Genomic DNA, 25,084 nt, shown 5'->3' on the forward strand with positions numbered 1-25,084 from the left:
CAAAATGGCTTAAGGACAACAAAGTCAAGGTATTGGAGTGGCCATCACAAAGCCCTGACCTCAATCTCATAGAAAATTTGTGGGCAGAACTGAAAAAGCATGTGCGAGCAAGGAGGCCTACAAACCTGACTCAGTTACACCAGCTCTGTCAGGAAGAATGGGCCAAAACTCACCCAACTTATTGTGGGAAGCTTGTGGAAGGCTACACAAAATGTTTGACCCAAGTTAAACAATTTAAAGGCAATGCTACCAAATACTAATTGAGTGTATGTACATTTCTGACCCACTGGGAATGTGATGAAAGAAATAAAAGCTGAAATAAATCATTCTCTCTACCATTATTCTAACATTTCACATTCTTAAAATAAAGTGGTGATCGTAACTGACCTAAGACAGGGTATTTTTACTCAGATTAAATGTCAGGAATTGTGGAAAACTGAGTTTAAATGTATTTGGCTAAGGTGTATGTAAACTTCCGACTTCAACTGTAGGTCTAACTCGGAAAACATGAAAGGTGGGGTGTATACGAAGGGTCGGGGCAGCAGAAGACAAATAGCAGAGGGACTAATAATTTCAGAGATGAAACGGGCCAATAAACTGGGGGACAGTTTGCGCGATTCAACCCGTAGGGGCAGATCCTGGGTGGATAGCCATACCTTCTGCCCGAGATGATACCGGGGAGCCGGGGTCTGATCGGCTTGTCATCGATACCTGGAGGTGGTCTTGAGGGCCGACCGGGCTCTCCTCCAGGTACAACGACAGTGGCGGACAAACATCTGGGCAGAAGATACGCCGGCCTCTTCCGCCTGCTCGGGGAAGAGCGGGGGCTGATACCCCAGGGAACATTCAAAAAGCGAAAGGCCCGTGGCAGACCAGGGAAGAGTGTAGCGTGCCTATTCCACCCAGACAAGCTGCTGGGTCCAGGTGGTGGGGTTGGCGGAGACCAGGCAGCGAAGAGTTGGCTCACTCCGACTGGCCATTGGACTAGGGGTGGAACCCAGAAGACAGGCTGGCCGATGACCCAATGAGGGCGCAGAATGCCTTCCAGAACTGGGACGAGAACTGAGGGCCCCGGTCGGAGACCATGTCCATGGGCAGTCCATGGTTCCGGAAGACGTACTGCACCATAACCTGGGTCATCTCCTTGGTCGAGGTTAGTTTGGGGAGAGGAATGAAGTGGGCAGCCTTGGAAAACCGGTCGATGATCGTCAGGATGGGAGTGTTGCCCTCAGACGGGGGGAGGCCCGTGACGAAATCCAGGTGTATGTGGGACCATGAACGGTGAGGGAAAGGCAGAGGTTGCAGAAGGCCAGCCGGAGCTTGCCAAGAAGTCTTGCTCTGAGCACACACGGTGCAAGCGGCGACGAATGCGGTGACGTCAGGAACCATGGTGGGCCACCAAAAGCGTCGTAGCACAAACGCCAGGGTCCGCCGTGAGCCCAGGTTGCAGGCAAGCCTGGAGGTATGGGCCCACTCCAGGACTGTGGAGCGGAGGGCACGGACATCTGGTTATCTGCCCCCCCCCCAGGGTTCGGCTGGGACCGCTGCACCTCCAGGACCTGTTTCCCGACACCTCACCTGAGTGCCGTCACCAGGCACGAGGTGGGAAGGATGGTCTTGGGCTCCGGGTGGTTGCCGTAGGGTTATAGCTGCGAGACATGGCATCCGGCTTGACGTTCTTGGACCCCGGCCGGTAGGAGAGGAAGAAGTTGAACCAGGTAAACAGCAGGGCCCATCTTGCCTGCCTGGAGTTGAGGCGCTTGGCGGTGCGGAGATTCTCCAGGTTTTTGTGGTTGGTCCACACAATGAACAGATGTTCCGCCCCTTCGAGCCAGTGCCTCCATTGCCATTTTCACCGCGAGAAGCTCCTGATTCCCCACATCGTAATTTCTCTCTGTGGCGGTGAGGCGGTGGGAGAAGAAGGCGCAGGGATGCAGCTTAAGGTCCAGGGCAGAATGTTGGACAGAACAGCCCTGACTCCGACATCCGAAGCATCGACCTCCACCACGAACTAACGGGAAGGGTCCGGAAGCGGTGTTTAAGGTCCCAGAATGCCCGGTCAGCGGCTGTGGACCACGTGAACGGAACCTTGGTAGAGGTGAGGGCAGACAGGGGGCAGACCAGGGTGCTGTAACCCCGGATAAAGCGGCGATAGAAGTTGGCGAAACCCAGGAATCGTTGCAGCTGCACCCTGGACGTAGGCTGGGGCCAATCCACCACCGCTTTCACCTTCTCGGGATCCATCTTGATGCTCCCAGCAGACATTATGTAGCCCAGAAAGGGAATGGTGGAGCGATGGAACTCGCACTTTTCTGCCTTAACCTCTAACACCTCCCAAACCCGGATCCGGGATCCCCCCCATCACAAAAGCTGACTAGCATAGCCTAGCCTAAAGCCACAGGGATATCATATAATAAAATGTTCATGAAATCACAAGTCCAAGACACCAAATGAAAGATACACATCTTGTGAATAAAGCCATCATTTCTGATTTTTAAAATGTTTTACAGGGAAGACAAAATATGTAAATCTATTAGCTAACCACGTTAGCAAAAGACACCACTCCCATACTCCACCATTTTCTTACTGCATCAGTAGCTATCACAAATTCGACCAAATAAAGATATAAATAGCCACTAACCAAGAAACAACCTCATCAGATGACAGTCTGATAACATATTTATTGTATAGCATAGGTTTTGTTAGAAAAATGTGCATATTTCAGGTATAAATCATAGTTTACAATTGCAGCCCCCATCACAACTCTCACTAAAATGACTAGAATAACTACAGAGACCATCGTGTATTAGCTAATTACTCATCATAAAACATTTCTTAAAAATACACAGCGTACAGCAATTGAAAGACACAGATCTTGTGAATCCAGACAATATTTCAGATTTTCTAAGTGTTTTACAGCGAAAACACAATATATCGTTATATTAGCTTACCACAATAGCAAACCAGACAACAGCATTGATTCCAGCCAAACATAGCAATAACGTATTCACCACCAAAATAAATTAATTTTTCACTAACCTTCTCAGAATTCTTCAGATGACAGTCCTGTAACATCATATTACACAATCCATATAGGTTTTGTTCGAAAATGTGCATATTTAGCAGCACAAATCGTGGTTATACAATGTGATCAGTGGCAACAGGTCATGCATTCTGGCCGGCGCCATCTTGGAAAGGCACCTAATCTAATCAATAAATAATCGTAAACTTGACTAAAAAATACAGGTTGGACATCAAATGAAAGATGCATTAGTTATTAATGCAACCGCTGAGTTAGATTTTTAAAATTAACGTTACTAGACATACAGTGTGCGTTAGAGCCAGACTAGTGCCGCAATAATGGCGGACAAATCCGTTTACATTTTTCCACATAAATACGGAATAACATCATAAATAGCTCTTACTTTTGGACGAGCTTCCATCAGAATCTTGGCCAAGTGGTCCTTTGTCCAAAAGAATCGTTGCTTGGTTGTAAAACGTCGTCTTCAACTTCGGAATTAGCAGCTACCAATAGCTATGTGGCTTCAACATGCCCAAATCCTCAAAACTCAATACTAAGGAAATTACGAAAATAGCAATATACTCGCATAAACTGATATAACTCGGTTTAAAATAACTTCGTTATGATGTTTCTAACACCCATATCGAATTAAATTACAGACGGATATATCTAAGGTCGATAACTGAGCGTTTCAAAATGCCATCCTGAGGTCCTGCTTTGCGTAAAGACGAACGTCGAAAAGAGAGCTCCCCTCGTTCCTTGGCCTTTTATAAACTCTGAGAACTACGTAGACACTCCATTCCACTTCTCATTGGTTACTGACATCCAGGGGAAGGCGGGTGCAGTTCATGTCGACCCATAGGATACATACAGAGCTTTAAACTGATCTGAGAACAGAGCTTCGTTTTCAGACCTTCGCAGTTCCTGTCATGGATTTCGCTGCAGAAAGAGTTCTGTTTCACCCACAGACATAATTCAAACGGTTTTAGAAACTAGAGAGTGTTTTCTATCCAATAGTAATAATAATATGCATATTGTACGAGCAAGAATTGAGTACGAGGCAGTTTAATTTGGATACGAATATGTGCTATGTCGAAATGGCACCCCCCTAGTGGCAAGAAGTGAATAACTGGTTCTCCAGTCCTGGAGACCATAACCTTCTCCAGTCCTGGAGAACCAGTTCACCGGTCAGCATTCACCGGTCACCGTTCACTGGTTGTTCTCCAGTCCTGGAGAACCTGCCGGACATGGAGCACGTGTTCTTGGGGGGAGCGGGAGAAGACGAGGATGTTATCAATGTAGACGAAGACGGACCGGTTCAGCATGTCGCAGAGAACGTCATTCACCAGAGCCTGAAACACGGCAGGGGCATTGGTGAGGCCAAAGGGCATGACCAGATATTCGTAGTGGCTGCTGGCCGTGTTGAAGGCGGTCTTCCACTTGTATCCGCACCAGGTGGTAGGCTTGCATAGATCCAGCTTGGAGAACACCGTAGCCCCCTGGAGAGGCTCGAATGCAGAGGAAATTAGTGGTAGCGGATAACGTTTCTTTACCATGATGTCGTTGAGTCCCCGTTAGTCAATGCACGGGCACAGGGTCTTGTCCGTCTCCAATAAGAAGAACCCTGCACCAGCTGGAGAGGAGGAGGGATGGATAAATCCAGTAGCTAGGGAGTCCCCAATGTAGTCCTCCATTGCCTTGGTTTCAGGTCCCGACAACGAGTACAGACGCCCCCGGGGCGGTGTGGTGCTAGGGAGAAGGTCAATCCCGCAGTCATAGGGGTGGTGCGGCGGAAGGGAAGTGGCCCGGGACTTGCAGAACACCTCTCGGAGATCCTGGTTCTCCGCGGGAATGGCGGAGAGATCCGGAACCACCTCCGAGGACGCAGGAAGATGTCTCGGAGCAGGTTGCGCCGACTTCAGACAATAGGCGTGGCAGAACGGACTCCAGACCATGATGGCACCCGTAGACCAGTTGATAAGTGGGTTGTGTCGCTGGAGCCAGGAGAATCCCAAAACAATTCACAAAGACATTTAACGACATTTAACATTTAATCGCTGAAAAATAAATGGGACGAACTGAAAGCACATATATCCTACCAACGGGACATTAAAAACTGTAATATCTTATGCTTCACAGACTCGTGGCTGAACGACAACATTAAGAACATACAGCTGGCGGGTTATACACTCTATCGGCAGGATAGAACAGCAGCCTCTGGTAAGACACGGGGCGGGGGCCTATGCATATATGTAAACAACAGCTGGTGCACTAAGGAAGTCTCGAGGTTTTGCTCGCCTGAGGTAGAGTATTCCATGATAAGCTGTAAACCACACTATCTACCTCGAGAGTTTTCATCTGTATTTTTCATAGCTGTCTACATACCACCACAGACCGATGCTGGCACTAAAACCGCACTCAGTGAGCTGTGTACCGCCATAAGCAAACAGGAAAACGCTCATCCAGAGACGGTGCTCCTAGTGGCCGGGGACTTTAATGCAGGGCAACTTAAATCAGTTTTACCTCATTTTTATCAGCATGTTAAATGTGCAACCAGAGGGAAAAACCACCTTTACTCCACACACAGAGACGCATACAAAGCCCTCCATTTGGCAAATCTGACCACAATTCCATCCTCCTGATTCCTGCTTACAAGCAAAAAAATTATGCAGGAAGCACCAGTGACAAGGTCTATAAAAAAGTGGTCAGATGAAGAAGATGCTAAACTACAGGACTGTTTTGCTAGCACAGACTGGAATATGTCACGGGATTCTTCCGGAAAGCTTCCGCTTTCAAGGAGAGGGACTCTAACCCGGAAGCTTATAAGAAATCCCTCTATGCCCTCCGACGAACCATCAAACAGGCAAAGCATCAATACAGGACTCAGATCAAATCGTACTGCACCGGCTCCGACACTCATCGGATGTGGCAGGGCTTGCAAACTATTACAGACTACAAAGGGAAGCAAAGCCGAGAGCTGCCCAGTTACACGAGCATACCAGATGAGCTAAATAACTTCTATGCTCGCTTCAAGGCAAGTAACACTGAAACATGCATGAGAGCATCAGCTGTTCCGGACGGTTGTGTGATCACGCTCTCTGCGGCCGATGTGAGTAAGACCTTTAAACAGGTAAACATTCACAAGGCCCCAGGGCCAGACAGATTACTAGGACATGTACTCCGAGCATGCGCTGACCAACTGGCAAGTGTCTTCACTGACATTTTCAACCTCTCCCTGCCTGAGTCTGTAATACCAACATGTTTCAAGCAGAACACCATAGTCCCTGTGCCCAAGAACACTAAGGTAACCTGCCTAAAATGACTACTGACCTGTAGCACTCACGTCTGTAGCCATGAAATGCTTTGAAAGGCTGGTCATGGCTCACATCAACACCATTATCCCAGAAACCCTAGACCCACTCCAATTTGCATACCGCACCAACAGATCCACAGATGATGCAATCTCTATTGCACTCAACATTTCCCTTTCACACCTGGACAAAAGGAACACCTATCTGAGAATGCTATTCATTGACTACAGCTCAGCGTTCAACACCATAGTGCACTCAAAGCTCATCACTAAGCTAAGGACCCTGGGACTAAACACCTCCCTCTGCAACTGGATCCTGGACTTCCTGACGGGCCACCCCCAGGTGGTAAGGGTAGGTAACACCACATCCGCCACGCTGATCCTCAACACGGGGGCCCCTCAGGGGTGTGTGCTCAGTCCCCTCCTGTACTCCCGGATCACTCATGACTGCATGGCCAGGCATGACTCCAACACCATCATTAAGTTTGCTGACGACACAACACCTACAACGATGAGACAGCCTATAGGGAGGATGTCAGAGACCTGACCGTGTGGTGCAAGGACAACAACCTCTCCCTCAATGTGATCAAGACAAAGGAGATGATTGTGGACTACAGGAAAAGGAGGAATGAGCACACCCCCATTCTCATCGGCAGGGCTGTAGTGGAGCAGGTTGAGAGATTCAAGTTCCTTGGCGTCCACATCACCAACAAACTATGGTCCAAGCACACCTAGACAGTCGTGAAAAGGGCACGACAAAACCTATCCCCCATCAGGAGACCGAAAAGATTTGGTATGGGTCCTCAGATCCTCAAAATATTCTAAAGCTGCACCATCGAGAGCATCCTGACGGGTTGCATCACTACCTGGTATGTCAACTGCTCGGCCTCCGACCGAAAGGCACTACAGAGGGTAGTGCGTACGGCCCAGTACATCACCAGGGCCAAGCTTCCTGCCATCCAGGACCTCTATACCAGGCGGTATCAGAGGAAGGCCCTAAAAATTGTCAAAGACTCCAGCCACCCTAGTCATAGACTGTTCTCTCTGCTACCGCACAGCAAGCGGTACCGGAGCGCTAAGTCTAGGTCCGAGAAGCTTCTAAACAGCTTCTACCCCCAAGCCATGAGACTCTTGAACGGCTAATCAAATGGCTACCCAGACTATTTGCATTGCCCCACCCCCTCTTCTACGCTGCTGCTACTCTCTGTTATTATCGATGCATAGTCACTTTAATAACTCTACCTACATATACATAATACCTCAATTACCTCGACACTGGTGCCCCCGCACATTGACTCTGTAACGGTACACCCTGTATATAGCCCCGCTACTGTTATTTACTGCTGCTCTTTAATTATTTTTTACTTTTTATCTCTTACTTTCTTTTTTGATGGGGGGGGGTATTTTCTTAAAACTGCATTGCTGGTTAAGGGCTTGTAAGTAAGCATTTCACTGTAAGGTCTACACCTGTTGTATTCGGCGCACGTGACAAATAACATTTGATTAGATTTTTTATTAATTTTTATTTAACTTTTATTTAACCAGGTAGGCTAGTTGAGAACAAGTTCTCATTTGCAACTGCGACCTGGCCAAGATAAAGCAAAGCAGTTCGACACATACAACAACACAGAGTTACACATGGAATAAACAAACATACAGTCAATAATACTGTCACGCCCTGACCTTAGAGAGAGACATAAAAAGGATATTTGGTTTGGTCAGGGTGTGATTTGGGGTGGGTATTCTATGTTCTATTATTTGTATTTCTATGTTTTGGCCGGTTAGGATTCTCAATCAGGGACAGCTGTCTATCGTTGTCTCTGATTGAGAACCATACTTAGGCAGCCCTTTTTCCCACCTGTCTTTGTGGGAGGTTGTCTTTGTTTGTTGGCACTATAGCCTTTAGCTTCACGTTTTTTTGGGATTGTTTATTGTTTTTGTCAGCGTCATATAAATAAAGTAATATGTACGCCTACCACGCTGCACCTTGGTCCTCTTCATTCAATGGCCGTGACAAATACAGTAGAAAAAATCTATATACAGTATGCGCAAATGAGGTAGGATAAGGGAGGTAAGGCAATAAATAGGCCATGGTGGCGAAGTAATTACAATATAGCAATTAAACACTGGAATGGTAGATGTGCAGAAGATGAATGTGCAAGTATAGATACTGGGGTGCAAAGGAGCAAGATAAATAAATAAATATAATATGGGGATGAGGTAGTTGGATGGGCTATTTACAGATGGGTTATGTACAGGTGCAGTGATCTGTGAGCTGCTCTGACAGCTGGTGCTTAAAGTTAGTGAGGGAGATATGAGTCTCCAGCTTCAGTGATTTTTGTAGTTCGTTCCAGTCATTGGCAGCAGAGAACTGGAAGGAGAGGCGGCCAAAGGAAGAATTGGCTTTGGGGGTGACCAGTGAGATATACCTGCTGGAGCGCGTGCTATGGGTGGGTGCTGCTATGGTGACCAGTGAGCTGAGATAAGGCGGGGCTTTACCTAGCAAAGACTTGTAGATGACCTGGAGCCAGTGGGTTTGGCGACGGGTATCGATCTAGGGCCAGCCAACGAGAGCGTACAGGTCGCAGTGGTGGGTAGTATATGGGGCTTTGGTGACAAAACGGCACTGTGATAGACTGCATATAATTGGTTGAGTAGAGTGTTGGAGGCTATTTTGTAAATAACATCGCTGAAGTCGAGGATTGGTAGGATGTTTTGATATTGGCAATTATCAGAAAGAACAGTGCATTGCCGTGGTATATTGGCCATATACCACAAACCCCTGGGGTGCCTTATTGCTATTATAAACTGATTAACCAACATAATTAGAAGAGTAAAAAGTATGTTTTTGTCATTCCTGTGGTACACCGCTGATATACCATGGCTTTCAACCAATCATCATTCAGGGCTCAAACCACCCAGTTTATAATTATAAATAAATTCCATTTGCACATGTGCATAACTATAGATAAATCCGACAGGAGAGTTTGAGTGATGAAAGTTGGACAGAGGATCTCGAAATCTCTGTGTATGAAACACTTGGACAAACTTCAAAAACCGAATGTTAGGCTATTTTCTGGCATTATGTGCCAGATGTTAAGACTACAACCCGGTTTAAATGGCCTATTTGGGAGATTGACTTGTTTTTTCAATATGCATAGGCTACTGACTAAAATCTAGGTTTATAATTGCAATTAAATTTAGCCATTGTTTTCTGAGCAAGATGCAGGTAGCCTATAACCCCTGACAGGCCAACATGCCAACATCTCATTTCAGGGAGAAGTCCACAATGAAACTGACATTAAATGTGGAGAATGATACATTTGCGAAAGAGCTGTGACCATGATCACAATTGATAACTTCCAATGTAATTATTGTATAATAACACAAGGCTACAGCAACAAACTGAGTTATAAGCTATTTATTAAATATGTTTGCCAGCTCCAGGTAGGATACACAAGTGGCACATTTTGATTTGCAATGACTCCAGTGTCATCTTCATTTCATTATATATTTATTGTATCAAATGGTAGGCTACAGTATCCTGCAATGGCATATAAATTAATAGGTGACTTGATGGCCATCATATGCAAATGTGGCTTATCATCTTCACATTTAATGTAATTTTCATTGGGGACTTTTTCCCATAACACAAGCTCGCGGGCTTTATTGGCATGGGCTTTATTGGCAATGGAAGCATGTTTACATGAGCTCCAATAGTACTCACAAGATTAGTGTCGTAGGTGCAACAGTGCGTGACCATTCTTAATCGCAGATTAAAACCCCATCAAAATATGTTGATTTTGTGTATAGAGCACACTTCTGACAAAACAGAATTCAGTTTTTCATCAAGGTTATCTTTCAATTTCTGCAATGTTGCAAACTAGCATATATAACAACACCCTGCAAAATGTGTCCATCCCGGTCAACAAAACTGTGAGGAACATAACACTAGCACCAACAGGCATGTGGGGGGAGGGTTCTTGAAATGTAACATCTAATCAAAATCTTGTGTTTTGGAGCCAGCCAATACAAAATTCTCCAGACCTCCAAGGGAGGAGTAACAGCAACATGATTATGGAAGTATGGCAGCACAAGACTTCTACTAAGCTAACATATGGAATTGTTTTAAGATGGTCATACCAACGATAATTTAGCTATTTGATTTGGAGTTTTAGGTCCTCTGTAGGTAAAAAAAAAAATGAATTTGGCCTTACTGCTATTAGCCCATAGAAACGCATTGAATAACAGATTCATACATGTAAAAAACGGTCAAAAATGCAAAACTGTTATCGAAAGCAAGTATGTTTTTTGAAGGGTCTGTCCTATATCTGAAAGATATAAGAAAGCTCAGGAAAATGAAAAGATTGTGCGGAATTATGTGGAATTCCCTTTATACCTTTGACGTGGAAATGCCCTATCACTTCCATTCATTTTTCGGCCTGGTACTGGGTTACCTTCAGACGAGTCCCGTGACACTTTAGAGATGTCATATGGTCTGACAAACCCCGCTGTAGCTCTGCCACATTCTACCGCAGATGCGGAAAGCCGACATCGGCGGACGTGGTGGATTGAGACGCAACCCATGAAAAACAGATATATTTACCTTAAACAGACAGACTTTGATGGGGATTTATTTATTTACTATGACTCGAGTGGAGCATGGGGGGGCCTCAAGCAGATACATTTTGTTAAAAAAAATAATTATGCCCAGCTCATAAGGCTCCTTGATGATGTGTGGCCTGAGGCAATGGCATCTTCTGCCTAATGGTAAATCCACCAATACTTGTTTCATATTGAGGATTAATTATAGGCTACATGAAAACTATACATTATGCTCTTTTTTGCCCTTCCTGGAACAGGAAGGAGAGTCAGAGCATCTCAGAGACTGAGATGAAAGCTGATATAGACCTATGATACTGGCCTTGAGATTCAGTGGGCTATTTGATTTCTTATTCAAGTTCATTTTCACCTGGTCTGTGCAGCAACAATTAATGTAGTTAAATCATAAATAGCTATTTAAACGAATTATTATATAAAACAAATAAAGTGTATTATATGTCCGGGGCGTTGCCAAATTTTTACTCTAGAGAAAAAAATTACTCCATATCCAATCCTCCTACTATACACCCAGAATTCCAATGACTTTAAGGGTGTATTATAGGCCTATGTGGCTGTTACAGTGACAGAGGTCAGTGAGGAGCCTATTTCTACATGATGTCCTGCCACAGGTGGCCTGACCTTGTGACTTGTGGCTGGGTTAAATCAGGGAGACAGCCCTTTCACTGTCATCCATCAATCTAATCTATAAATCACTGTGTGAAACAAATATGCCACACTGATGTCACCATCACTAAAACGGACCACTAGTGACATATTAACATGTTAGTAGCCTATGTAACAAGGGTGATGATTATGATACAGATAAATAGAATATGAGTGAATCTTTCAAATATGTATCAACTGTAAAGTGCATAATACCAGTTGTTCAATGTTCCCTAAAAAGAGGAGGATGAACACTAGCTAAAACTCATGTTTGTCAAATTAAATGTACATTCATGTCCAGGTCTGCCTCACTAAATTCAGAGGTGGAAATGGAAGTTGTTTGTAAAATTTATATGGTTAATAATATATATATATATATATATATATATATATATATATATATATATATATAATTTTTTTAAATCAATAATCATATAGGTCTATGGACTGCTCTTGTTTGTCAAATCTCTTTGGTTTGTTGTCAAACGGGCCATTATTTAATTAAAAGTGGAAATAAATATTGAAATATTGATTCGAATTTCTTATACTGTATGTTTTATTCTGTTGAGAATAAGAATTTTGTCAAGAAGAATGAAACCTAATTCTATTAATTTCTGTTCCGTTCACTTTCTTCTAATGAAAGCTCTCTCTCTTGCGCTCTTGAAAAACATACCGTAAACTCTTTCTTTCTGCCACCTACTGGCTGATGTGTGAAGGCCGCCATGGTTGAATACCAAAGATTGTGGGTTTCACTCTGGAGGAGTATTATGTCTCGTAGCTAAGTAGAATCTTTGCTAGAATTACGACATACCGTGAACTCCACAGTATTGTGCTCTGTGATTGGTCAGCACAGCACTCGTCCAATCACAGACGTTTGTATACATCGGTCTTTTCTGTCTGGTGGTTCGCTGATGTGGTTTTTAAGAAGTTAGCTTGTAAACCTAACAGGCCAATTTAACCAGTTTGTCTCTTATATTTTAGTTCTTATTCACACGGATTATGCCTTATTATCAAACATGGGAAGAGTTCGCTCGTGCAGCAGAAAAACTATATTTGACAGATCCAATGAAGGTAGCTAGCTAACTACGACATTTTTCTGTTGAGAGCAAGCTTGAAATCTTGATAGCTAACGTTAGCTAGCGAGCAAAATGTATTTAGAAATTGTTATTTTACAGCACAAATAGATGTGATAGCCAATAATAACTATCACTGTTAGAGGGATGGAGTCTAGGTGCAGGATAACTAGCTAGTTTGTTAGCCGTTTTTAAAAGCAATGCAGCCAGCTGTTAGCTAACAGTAGTTAACGTTAAATATGCTGGCAAATGTGAATTGGAAGGAAAACGACTGCCTAACTAATGCTAGTCAACTTTTGAAATATGTGTGAGCATCATGAAGATAATCAACCATGGTGTAATACATGCATGCATGCAGCGATGGCTGTTGCCTATTTCAATAAATAGGCTAAGCGTTTTCAGTTATGTTTGTGCTTTCTTCTCTCCTTTTGATACAGGTCAGGGTGGTTCTCAAATACAGACACTGTGATGGTAACCTTTGCATCAAAGTCACCGATGATGCAGTGGTAAGTTCAAGAGAAGACAGTCTGTATCGTACATAGCCCAATAATGGACTAAAGGAGCCTGATGTAACTCCTAGTCCAGGGACCTTACATGCTCTGGAGGCAAAACATCCAAATACTCCCACCTAAACCTGAATCGATTCTCAATTGTGGTACGGTTCTAAAAACATGAACCCCTATACTTTCATATCACATCAACATAATTTCACAAATGCAAAATACACACTTTACTGTACACTTTTAACACAGTTACAGCTGACAGTATTTTTCAGTGACAACACGTTTGTGGTGTCAGTCTTACTTTTAAACATGTTTAGAGCAAGCATCGAGGCTCTTAATAAAACTCCCCCAGTCAGAAGATACTATTGTCATATCCTACATAGCTACACTAATCTGTTGCTTGCAAGACTTTGTTGACGTGTAGATTTTTTTTTACAACCAATTTTGGCCTCATGTTGTGAACTATTCTTCTGTTTCCCTCTACCTAATCCACAAATCCTTCTCATATTCCATTGCAGTGTTTACAATACAAGACGGACCAGGCCCAGGACGTGAAGAAGATAGAGAAACTGCATGGCAAACTGATGAGGCTTATGGTGTCCAAGGAAAGTGGTGCCATGGAAATGGACTGAACACCCTTACACACAGTTGTATTAACTCTTCTTTGAGTCTAGACTGTGGTGTCAATAGCACAAACGGAAGAGAACGGAGCTGGAATGACGACATTGGATCATGAGAGGGAAGGGAGGGGAAATCAAAAATGAAAATGGAGAGCATAACCTTCGCTGCTCTAAAGAGGGATTTGCTGAAGCTCTTTTAAAGAGCTTTTATTTATTTTCAGTTTTAAGATGGACTAAAAACAGATGGAGAGACGCATGTCTATTTATGTATGTTTTTTGTTTTTTTTCACATCTGGAAACGTTCATGAACATGTTTAAGTGAACATGAATGAAGCATGACCTTTTTGATATTAGCACATGCTATTTTAGTGAAAGAAGAAACATGCCTCCAATGTAATTTAGTCAACTCTAAAAATAATTGCGTTACTCAATAAATGTTTATATACCCCCATAACAGCCAACATCTCTCAATAACTCAAAGATTTTGATTTAAAGCATTGTATGATTCCATTTCAATATCTCCCCATATTGCTTTTGTTCAAGCTACCATACTAATAAGCACACAGTGGCTGAATGTTTTCAAATGTTCCCTATTAATAATCAAGAATGCCTGATTTTCTGACACCCTCCATTGATTTGAAAATAACTTCTCCTCAAACCAGGTCAGTACCACGCTTGGAGAAGCATCTGTTCATTCTCTTATGCGTTTGCACAGTTGCGTCTTAAAGTAGCACTCCAGTCTCCTTTTCACCTCATTTAACGCCTGATTTACTTAACAAAAGCAACATCTCAATAGGTGGTCCAGGTAAGTCAGACATGGCACGGGGTGGGGGACGGGACTTTACTCGTGTTCTTTATTGCGCCTCTATTGTTCCTCAAGCAAGGGGAGAGGCCGATGGCATCGAGACTTTCTATCAAACCAACTCCTTGCATGCACTACTCAAAGTTTGCAGTTGTGTCTAAATAAACACTATTTTGCCACAAAAAAAAAAAAAAAAAAAACTTTAGTGCATGTACTTTACTGTATTTATACTTGGGATATCACTTTTCAACAGGAAAAGTACGAAAATCACTAGAGGACATCTTTAACCACTAGACAAGAACTACATTTCCCATGAATCACTGGTCTCCATTTCGACACAACTGTGGCAGAGGGCAGAATTGTCATTGCATATTGTGGAACAACGAACCAGCAGCAGGTGAGATGAACTCCTCTAGCAAGTAATACAATCCAAAATAATAGCTCCAAAAGTATTGTTGGTCAATATTTCTTATCGATAATGTATTAATCGATATTTCCTCATACCTACGGAATGTAGGTTAATAAAACATTGTTGCAAGTTGATCCAATTGAAAGCTGTGAATTTTGGATTGTTGTGATGAGATAACGGTCAGGTCTATCAATAGAACTGGAAGGCTAGAATATTTTTCATAAAATAATAATTGTACATTTTTGGGTGATTTGATAACAATTTTAGAAAAGCAGCAGCCATCTATATTTCAAGTAGGTTAAAATTTTGTAGCCTATCCATTGTAGGTTTATATAACTGTTATCTGAAATATAGAAACATCAAATTAAATGTCAGGACTGATGTGATATGTTATGCCAGGCCTGTTTTTGCGGTTTGCCATCTGCTTGTTCCAGAAAAAAAAAGCTTTTGTCCTCATAGAGGGAAATTCCAGGGCTCAGTACTTTCATTTTATAGTTTGTAAACACAAGATCCAAAGGGAAACATTTATTTTCAGAATTGCTGTATGGATAAATATGGATAACTTGTTTTTCACCTGACAGAAAATTAAGTCAGTTGTAAGTATATCAATAAAGAGATACTCACAAAGAAATCGGATTGATATGTTTCTAAATTCTTGATGAAAGTTGTTGTCGTATCAGAGGCCGGCCAGAGAAATGCTTTGTCATGCATTTTGGTCACCATGAATTGTGACTATGGGGCCTTGTCCACTCCATTCTTTACCTAATCCTTTCAGAAAGGAATTCTGTGCAACAACAGTGCTACTTTGTTCTATTTTTCACATTTTCTGCAAAATATTTTCTGTAAAACAGTCAAGTAGACTTATGTGTGTCTGTGTAAATCTGTAGTGCTTGTAACCATACATTTCAGGTATTGCCGATTATTTTTCTACTGTAAACCACATGCAACACATGTATCCTACAAACAAAAACTATTAATTCACTCACTAAGTATTTACATACAGTACCAGTCAAAAGTTTGGACACACCTACTCATTCAAGGGTTTTTCTTTAGTTTGACTATTTTCTACATTGTAGAATAATAGTGAAGACATCAAAACTATGAAATAACACATATGGAATCATGTAATAACCAAAAAGGTGTTTAATGAATCAAAATCTATTTTAGATTTTAGATTCTTCAAATAGCCACCTTTTGCCTTGATGTCAGCTTTGCACACTCTTGGCATTCTCTTAACCAGCTTCACCTAGAATGCTTTTCCAACAGTCTTGAAGGAGTTCCCACATATGCTGAGCACTTGTTAGCTGCTTTATCTTCACTCTTCAGTCCAACTCATCCCAAACCATCTCAATTGGGTTAAGGTCGGGTGATTGTGGAGGCCAAGTCATCTGATGCAGCACTCCATCACTCTCCTTCTTGGTCAATTAGCCCTTACACAGCCTGGAGGTGTGTTGGGTCATTGTCCTGTTGATAAACAAATGATAGTCCCACTAAGCGCAAAACAGATGGGATGGCACATCGCTGCAGAATGCTGTGGTAGCCATGCTGATTAAGTGTGCCTTGAATTTTAAATTAATCACTGGCCGTGTCACCAGCAATGCACCCCCACACCATCACAGGTCCTCCTTCATGCTTCACGGTGGGAACCACACATGCGGAGATAATCCGTTCACCTACTCTGCGTCTCACAAATACACAATGGTAGGAACCAAAAAATCTCAAATTTGGAGTCATCAGACCAAAGGACAGATTTCCACTGGTCTAATGTCCATTGCTCGTGTTTCTTGGCCCAACAAGTCTCTTCTTATTATTGGTGTCCTTTAGTCATGGTTTCATTGCAGCAATTCGACCATGAAGGCCTGATTCACGCAGTCTCCTTGGAACAGTTGATGATGAGAGGTGTCTGTTACTTGAACTCTGTGAAGCATTTATTTGGGCTGCAATTTCTGAGGCTGGAAACTCTAATGAACATATCCTCTGCAGCAGAGGTAACTCTGGGTCTTCCTTTCCTGTGGCGGACCTCATGAGAGCCAGTTTCATCATAGTGCTTGATGGTTTTTGCGACTGCACTTGAAGAAACTTTCAAAGTTCTTACATTTTTTTGGATTGACTGACATTCATGTCTTAAATTAATAATGGTCTGTTGTTTCTCTTTGCTTACTTGAGCTGTTCTTGCCATAATATGGACTTGGTCTTTTACCACTTAGGGCTATCTTCTGTATACCACCCCTACCTCGTCACAACACAACTGATTGGCTCAAACATTAAGAAGGAATTTAAGAAGGAAATAAATTCCACAAATGAACTTTGAACAAGACACACCTGTTAAATGAAATGCATTCCAGGTGACTACCTCATGAAGCTGGTTGAGAGAATGCCAAGAGTGTGCAAAGCTGTCATGGGTGCCTACTTTGAAGAATCAGTTTAACACTTTGTTGATTACTACATGATTCCATATGTATTATTTCATAGTTTTGATGTCTTCAATATTATTATACAATGTAGAAAATAGTAAAAATGAAGAAAAACCCTGGAATGAGTAGGTGTGTCCAAACTTTTGACTGTATAATAACCATGAATGCCATTATAAAGGGCATCGATTGTAACATGTCTGCTATCCCTGATTTGTTTCTCCTGTTCACCCAGAAAGCACCATGTTTACAGAGGTTCTGTTAGCCCTGGTGGTAGGAGGAGTGATCTACTTTCTGGTACAGAAGAGTAAGAGGCATCAGCTGAAGAGTGAGGATGGCTGGTGGGGAGAGGGGACTCCCCCGGACAGGGAAGAAGATGTCAGCATTCGCCCGTACACAGTCCGGACGGATAAGGAGGAGTTGGAGGTGAGATTGCGCGGAGGGATTATGGGCCTAGAGGAGAGCCGAACTTGCTCTTAGAGATTTAAGGCTTATGCAACAGTGTTTAGTTGTTGATTAGTTGAACCTCATATTGCTCCCCCCAGGACCTGTACAGGAGAATAGACCAGACCAGATCCTTCCCTTCTCTAGAGGACAGCCAGTTCACCTACGGCTTCAACTCCCAGTATCTGCAGAACGTGGTCTCCTACTGGAGACATGATTTTGACTGGAGGAGACAGGTGGAGAAACTGAACAAATACCCACATTACAAAACCAACATCGAAGGTGAGATAGTGTGTAGAGATTGATCAATGATGTGCCAATCAGCTGTCATTTAGAACAAGATGAAACTGAGCAAGCAGATGTATTGGCTGCCAGTAAATACTACGTAACTTTAAGTCAACGTCAAACTTTGCATAAAAAATAAATAATAATTAGAGTCCAGGAAAGGACTTGGTTCATGGTTCATTCAAGCATTCTCTGACCCATGTATCAGGCATTGACGTCCACTACGTCCATGTGCGGCCCAAGAACCTCCCTGAGGGCGTGACTGCTGTGCCTCTGCTCATGGTGCATGGCTGGCCAGGCTCTTTCTACGAGTTCTACAGGATGATACCCCTCCTGACTCAACCCTCCAACCCAGACGACATCGTGTTTGAGGTGGTCTGTCCCTCCATCCCTGGGTACTGCTTCTCTGAGGCTCCACATAAGAAAGGTAAGTGGTTAGAAGCCTGGCTGGGGTCAAGGGTCACAAATGCCTAGCCCTTTGAATCTAGAAAAGAGTGTCTGCAAGATGAGCTTTATATCAGGTGACTTAGTATTTATTTTCCCTAATTAATGATTATTTTGATGTTTCAGGTTTTGACTCGGTTTGTGCGGCCCGTGTGTTCCACAAGCTGATGAAGAGACTAGGTTTCCAACAGTTTTATGCTCATGGAGGAGACTGGGGATGGATCATCACCACCAACATGGCCCAGCTGGAGCCCAAGTAAGACAGACAAACACACAGAGATATGGCCAGATCTTAGCCTAGGCCATGGGAGACATAGCCAATATTATGTTTGATCCCTCATTTCGGGTATTTAGAATGCGTGGGCATGTTTTATGAGTTACAGTGCCTTCAGAAAGTATTCTCACCATTTCACTTTTTCCACATTTCATTGTGTTACAGCCTGAATTTAAAATTGATTAAATTGAGATTGTGTCTACACACAATACCCCATAATGTCAAAGTGGAATTTTGTTTGTAGAAAAATAAAAAGCTGAAATGTCTTGTCGATAAATATTCAATGTCTTTGTTATGGCAAATAATTTTAGGAGTAAAATGCGCTTAACAAATAACATTTTAAGTTTCATGGACTCATTCAGTGTTCAATAATAGTGGTTAACGTGATTTTTAATGACTAACCCATCTCTGTACCACACACATAATTATCTGTAAGGTCCCTCAATTAAGTAGTGAATTTCAAGCACAAATTCAAGCACAAAATCAGGGAGGTTTTTCAATGACTCGCAAAGAAGGGCACCTATTGGTAAATGGGTGAAAATAGACACTTCATATCCCTTTGAGCATGGTGAAGTTATTAATTAGGGTTTGGATCACTACAAAGATACAGTCGTCCTTCCAAACTCAGTTGCCGGGGAGGAAGAAAACTGCTCAGGGATTTCAACATGAGGCCAACGGTGATTTTAAAACAGTTACAGAGTTTAATGGTTGTTATATTAGAACTGAGGATGGATCAATAGAATTGTAGTTACTCCACAATACTAACCTAAATGACAGAGTGAAAAGAAGGAAGCCGGTACAGAATACAATATTCCAAAACATGCATCCTGTTTGCAACAAGGAACTTAAGTAATACAGCAAAAAATGTGGCAAAGAAATAAACTTTTTGTCCTGAATACAAGTTGTTACGTTTGGGGCAAATCCAACACAACACATCACTGAGTACCACTCACTGAGTACCACATATTTTCAAGCATAGTGGTGGCAGCATCATGTTATGAGTGGGTATGCTTGTCATCGGCAGGGACTAGGGAGTTTTTTTAGGATAAAAATAAATGGAATATGGCTATGCACCAGCAAAATCCTAGAGGAAAACCTGGCTCAGTCTGCTTTCCAACAGACACTGGGAGACGATTCACCTTTCAGCAGGACAATAACTACATTAGAGTTCCTTACCATGACGACATTGAATGTTCCTGAGTGGCCTGATTACAGTTTTGACTTACATCTGCTTGAAAATCTATGGCAAGACTTGAAAATGGCTTTCTAGTAATTATCAAGAAACAACATGACAGAGGTTTATAATTTATTTTAAGAATAATGGGCAAATATTGTACAATCCAGGCGTGCAAAGCTTTTAGAGACTTACCCAAAACGACTCACAGCTGTAATCGCTGCCAATGGTGTTTCTAACATGTTTTGTCTCAGGGGTGTGAATACTTATCTAATCAAGATATATGGGCGTTTTATTTTTCATATTTTTTTTAATAAATGTTAGAATTTTTCTACCACTTTGACCACTATTTTTAGATCGTTGACCAAAAATGACAATTAAATAAATTTTTATCCCACTTTGTAACATAACAAAATGTGGAAAAAGTCATGGGGTGTGAATACTTTCTGAAGGCACTGTATTATCTACTGTTATTAATTCAGATGTTGTCATCTGTGAATGATATGAAGTCAGAAAGCCTCGCAGTTTGACTCAGATTCTGTGTTGTACTACATCTCGGCTCTCTGGTTTTGTCACCCCAGAATAATCAAAGGCTTGCATCTCAACTTTGCTCCCCCCTCCAAACCGGGCCTGCCCATGGTTCTGTCTATAATGCTGGGCCGCCATTTCCCCAAGATGTTTGGCTTCAATGAGCACGACATCCAGCGCATCTACCCCGTTGTGCAGAACCTAGTGGTGGAGTCTGTCAAGGAGTCAGGATACATGCACATCCAGGCCACCAAGCCTGACACTGTGGGTAAGAGCAGTGGTGGAAAAAGTACCCCATTTTCATACTTGAGTAAAAGTCAAGATACCTTAATAGAAAATGACTGAAGTAAAAATGAAAGTCACCCAGTAAAATACTACGTGAGTAAAAGTCAAAAAGTAAAAGTATGGTTTTAAATATACTTAAGTATCAAACGTAAATGTAATTGCTAAAATGTACTTCAGTATCAAAAGTAAAAGTATAAATCATTTCAAATTCCTTATATTAAGCAAACCAAATAGCACGATTTGTTGTTTTTTAAATTTACTGATAGCCAGAGGCACACACCAACAAAGCAGTGTCCTTCAGATCAGATGCAGTAGGGATGACCAGGAATTTTCTCTTTAAGTGTGTGAATTAGACCATTTTCCTGTCCTGCTAAGCATTCAAAATGTAACGGGTTCTTTTGGGTGCCAGGGAAAATGTATGGAGTAAAAAGTACATTATTTTCTTTAGGCATGTAGAGGAGTAAATGTAAAAGTTGTCAAAAATATAAATAGTAAAGTAAAGTACAGGTACCCCAAAAACGACTTAAGTAGTACTTTCTAGTATTTTTACTTTACACCACTGAGTAAGAGAGGTAAGAGAGGAACCAGTTTTGAAGGGGAAGCGTTCTGGGCTACACACAGCTTTAATTGCTGCTTCTGTATAGACCAGGACCAGGAATAAGTATCTGTGTTGTAACATTTATCTGGTTCTATATGTGTCTGCTCTCTTCCTGCAGGTCGAGGGTTGAATGATTCTCCAGTAGGTCTTGCTGCTTATATCTTGGAGAAGTTTTCCACCTGGACTGACCATGACTTCAGGAACCTGGATGATGGAGGACTTACGAGGTAGAACATCTTAGACCTGAACCACAGCCTTTGGTGTAAAATAGCATAGTTAATTAGTATTCAAAGGCTTCTTTGTCAAATTACCATGGCCATGTTTATGGCTTCTGTTTTTTAGCACCTATCTTGCCTTGCAGGAAGTTCAGTCTGGATGACCTGCTGACCAACGTGATGATCTACTGGACATCTGGCTGCATCATCTCTTCCATGCGCTTCTACAAGGAGAACTTTAGCAAGGGTCTTGACCAGCCACACTCAAAGTGAGAGGACTGTTGCTATGGAATAGCTATGTAACATCTACTGCATGTGCTGTAATATCTACTGTATGTATGTGATGTAATAGTCTAGCTAGCATGAGGCACTCCACATTCAGAACATAAAAAACTTTGTCCTGATAAGTCATGCTGTTAAAGTGGAAAGGACTCAAACCAATTTTATGTTTCAGTAAACTAATACACTTCTTCGCTTCCTCTTTACCCAGGATGCCAGTGCACGTGCCCACCGGTTTTGCCTGCTTCCCCAACGAGCTGATGCACACCCCCAAGCTGTGGGTGCAGCAGAAGTACTGCAAGCTGAAGACCTTCACGCCCATGGCCCGAGGAGGACACTTCGCCGCCATGGAGGAGCCAGAACTCATGGCCCAGGACATCCAGAACTTCACCAAGATGCAGGAGAAGAGGATGAAGTGATCCTCTAGTCCGCACGTCAGCCTTCCTTGTTTACCAAACAGCACCAGTTGCTAGATCAGCTAGCACTGGTGTTATGATAGCACTGAAATGTGCCAGAAGTTACTTACTGATAAACGCATAGAGAGAGAGACCTCTGCCATAGCTGGCTGTTTTACACCCATGAGCATATAATACTAGCCAGCTCCCAGATCAGTTTGTGCTGTTTTGGCATGACAACCACAAACAGTGCAGTCTGGTCTGTGACCAGGCTAATATAATACAGTGAAGCTCAGGGTTGGGGTCAATTCCATTTCAATTCCAGTCAATTCAGAAAGTAAATCAAATTCCATATTTTACTCATTGAAAAGCATTGAAGAGAATTGGAATTCTAGTTTGAATTTCAGTGTACTTCCTGAATTGAAATAGAATTGACCCCAACCCCGGTAAAGCCTCTCAATGCCTACTGCAAATGAGGTGGTGTAGAAAACGTACTCTCTAGTTAGGAAATTATGAATGGATCAATGGATGAGTGAATAGAAGATAATTTTGTTTAGGTTGTTCTTGAATTTTGAAGAGGAGAGCACAGGCAGTTCTTCGTTCAGATTACTGGTATAGTCTAGGCCCAAGTGGTTATCAAATGATGCATAAAATATCAGGTGATATGTATTTTACTCTGAACACCTGTTCTGTTCTTATTTACTCAGTTATTTACAATGTTATAGCATTACATGAATAGCACTTTGTATTTCAGACACTAATATCCTGATCTATACATATTAATAAACATTTAAATTAAATTAGTGTACTGTTTTTCTGCTAATGTCTTGGGCACACCTGCAATATATGGGACATTCCAGGTTTTATGACAAAAATAGTATGATGATGGTACCAGGTGCAGTACCATCCTCCTAGTTGTCCATCATGGTGGTGCCAGAGGTACCTCCAGCTGCTGCCAGGTCCTGGTGTTTCCCAAGCTCTGAATCCTGCCCTGGGACACCCCACCACCTCTCTGAGGCTGCTTCCCTTGGCAGAGCACACCCGGGGGAGGCGTGGGGGCGGCGGGGGAGATGAGGGCTGCTTGAAGATCCCCGCATTACCTCACCAGTTAAGTCAAGGGGAGGGAAAGAGAGACTGAGAAAGAGGGATGGTTGGAGAGGGAGGACGTAGGACCACGATGCGCAGCGGAGAAGCTGTGATTGGAGATTGTTAGAGGAGCTGCGGTCAAGAGCAGTCGAGCTCTGGGTCTCTGTTGGTCTTCGTTAGGGTGGCTGGGTATCTGTTTGGGGCTGGTTGGTCTTCAGTTAGGTGGCTGGGGGTCCTGAAGTATTCATGGCTGAAAAGCAGCTGGAGGATCCTAAGTCCATCCCAGCAGAGCAGACCAAGATGTATTCACAGAACCAGTTCAGTCTGAGAACACCGCAGCCTGGACAGAGACAGTCCACACGTAGGGATCCTAAGAAGTGGGTAAGTAAAACCTCTACATAATCTGGAGGGAGTAAAGTAGAGCAGTGGGCACTTCAGGGACATAGTAATTGAAAAAGTAATTGAAAAGTAGACAGGTCATCTCAGCAATACTTGCTTCTATTTATGTTAATTAGCTCTACAATTATTATTTCTGAATAACTAAAACTCCTTCACTGTCAATATTTACACAATATTTAGACCCTTCATGTTAAATATTTGCTAAATCAACTTCACACATCAGATCTTGTGGTATGGAAACAGATGTTATCGTGCACTCTGATGTTGTTTACAAACTTAAATCTGTCATTTGAAATTCATTGTTATAACATTATTTTCTCATTTCCTATCTCCATCTAAAGACGGCTTATTTACCATGTTATCGTATATGTGTCTCTGCCCCTCCTGCGTGGTCCAGGTGAGGTCTGGGTGTGTTAATGGGGTGCAGCCTAGCAGGGCCATGAAGTCCCATCACTCCCCAGAGAACGCGGCCAGGGAGAGGAGCCGTGTGCGTAACCTCCGTCAGGCCTTCCACAGCCTGCAGGCAGCCCTGCCCTCTGTCCCCCGTGACACCAAGCTCTCCAAGCTGGACGTGCTGGTCCTGGCCACCGACTACATCGCCCACCTTACTGAGACCCTGGATCAGGGAGGGCCTCTGTCTGAACTCCCACTACCCCCCAGGGCAGGGGGCTACCTCCACCCAGTCAAGGTTGGTGACATCAAACTAGCTGGGTGCTTATCGTTTTAGTTTCTTGGTCATCATAGCTTATAACCCTTATCTGTTCCTCATTATCTCTTTGTGTTTCATGTCATAAATTCATGTCCAGACGTTCAGTTAATTTCAGACGTGAATTGTAGCGTAATATTAGGAATATAGTAGGGATCAATACTTAGATTATTTCTATGACTATAATCTATAATTTGTTAGGATTTATTATAAGCATACAAACTAACTACAGTTGAACATGTCTCCTGTCCTGACAGAAGTGGCCGATGCGCTCCTTGCTGTACTGTGGGAGGACTGCTGTCAGCCAATCAGACGCCAGTGTCAGGAGAGAAGGAGACACTTCCACTGACCCCTAACCCAGAGGTCAACATGGACAGATCCATTTAGTATTAGGAGCGATGAAATACCAATATATCCAACTGTGCTGCTTATGAAACTGCAGTGAATTGCAACGTACATGTAATGTACTTGCTGAACACGGAAACTCCTACAATGTCCAGGGGATTAGATAGTGATTAAGATATAAAATACAAAACCAAAGGATCGCTTTGCTTAGC

The 25,084-nt window shown here is 42.7% G+C and overlaps 3 protein-coding genes across 3 annotated transcripts; all 3 read left to right on the forward strand.

Annotated features, from left to right (window-relative positions):
* The first annotated feature begins 12,470 nt into the window (after nucleotides 1-12,470).
* On the forward strand, nucleotides 12,471-14,247 carry LOC120024147 (signal recognition particle 9 kDa protein-like). The gene is made up of 3 exons (XM_038968301.1): nucleotides 12,471-12,668; nucleotides 13,108-13,176; nucleotides 13,692-14,247. The coding sequence occupies exons 1-3, from the start codon at nucleotides 12,597-12,599 to the stop codon at nucleotides 13,803-13,805; spliced, it is 255 nt and encodes an 84-aa protein (XP_038824229.1). The 5' UTR covers nucleotides 12,471-12,596; the 3' UTR covers nucleotides 13,806-14,247.
* A 555-nt stretch (nucleotides 14,248-14,802) lies between these two features.
* LOC120024146 (epoxide hydrolase 1-like) lies at nucleotides 14,803-23,125 on the forward strand. Its single transcript, XM_038968299.1, has 9 exons — nucleotides 14,803-14,992; nucleotides 17,651-17,841; nucleotides 17,961-18,141; nucleotides 18,353-18,571; nucleotides 18,715-18,844; nucleotides 20,618-20,832; nucleotides 21,566-21,674; nucleotides 21,809-21,931; nucleotides 22,153-23,125. Exons 1-9 carry the CDS (start codon nucleotides 14,908-14,910, stop codon nucleotides 22,358-22,360), a joined length of 1,461 nt encoding a protein of 486 aa, XP_038824227.1. The 5' UTR covers nucleotides 14,803-14,907; the 3' UTR covers nucleotides 22,361-23,125.
* A 543-nt stretch (nucleotides 23,126-23,668) lies between these two features.
* Nucleotides 23,669-24,883, forward strand: LOC120023980 (transcription factor 23-like). The gene is made up of 3 exons (XM_038968074.1): nucleotides 23,669-23,803; nucleotides 24,219-24,509; nucleotides 24,785-24,883. Exons 1-3 carry the CDS (start codon nucleotides 23,669-23,671, stop codon nucleotides 24,881-24,883), a joined length of 525 nt encoding a protein of 174 aa, XP_038824002.1.
* Nucleotides 24,884-25,084: the final 201 nt, after the last annotated feature.

The sequence above is a fragment of the Salvelinus namaycush genome, chromosome 29 (assembly GCF_016432855.1).
Source record: "Salvelinus namaycush isolate Seneca chromosome 29, SaNama_1.0, whole genome shotgun sequence".
Lineage (NCBI taxonomy): Eukaryota > Metazoa > Chordata > Actinopteri > Salmoniformes > Salmonidae > Salvelinus > Salvelinus namaycush.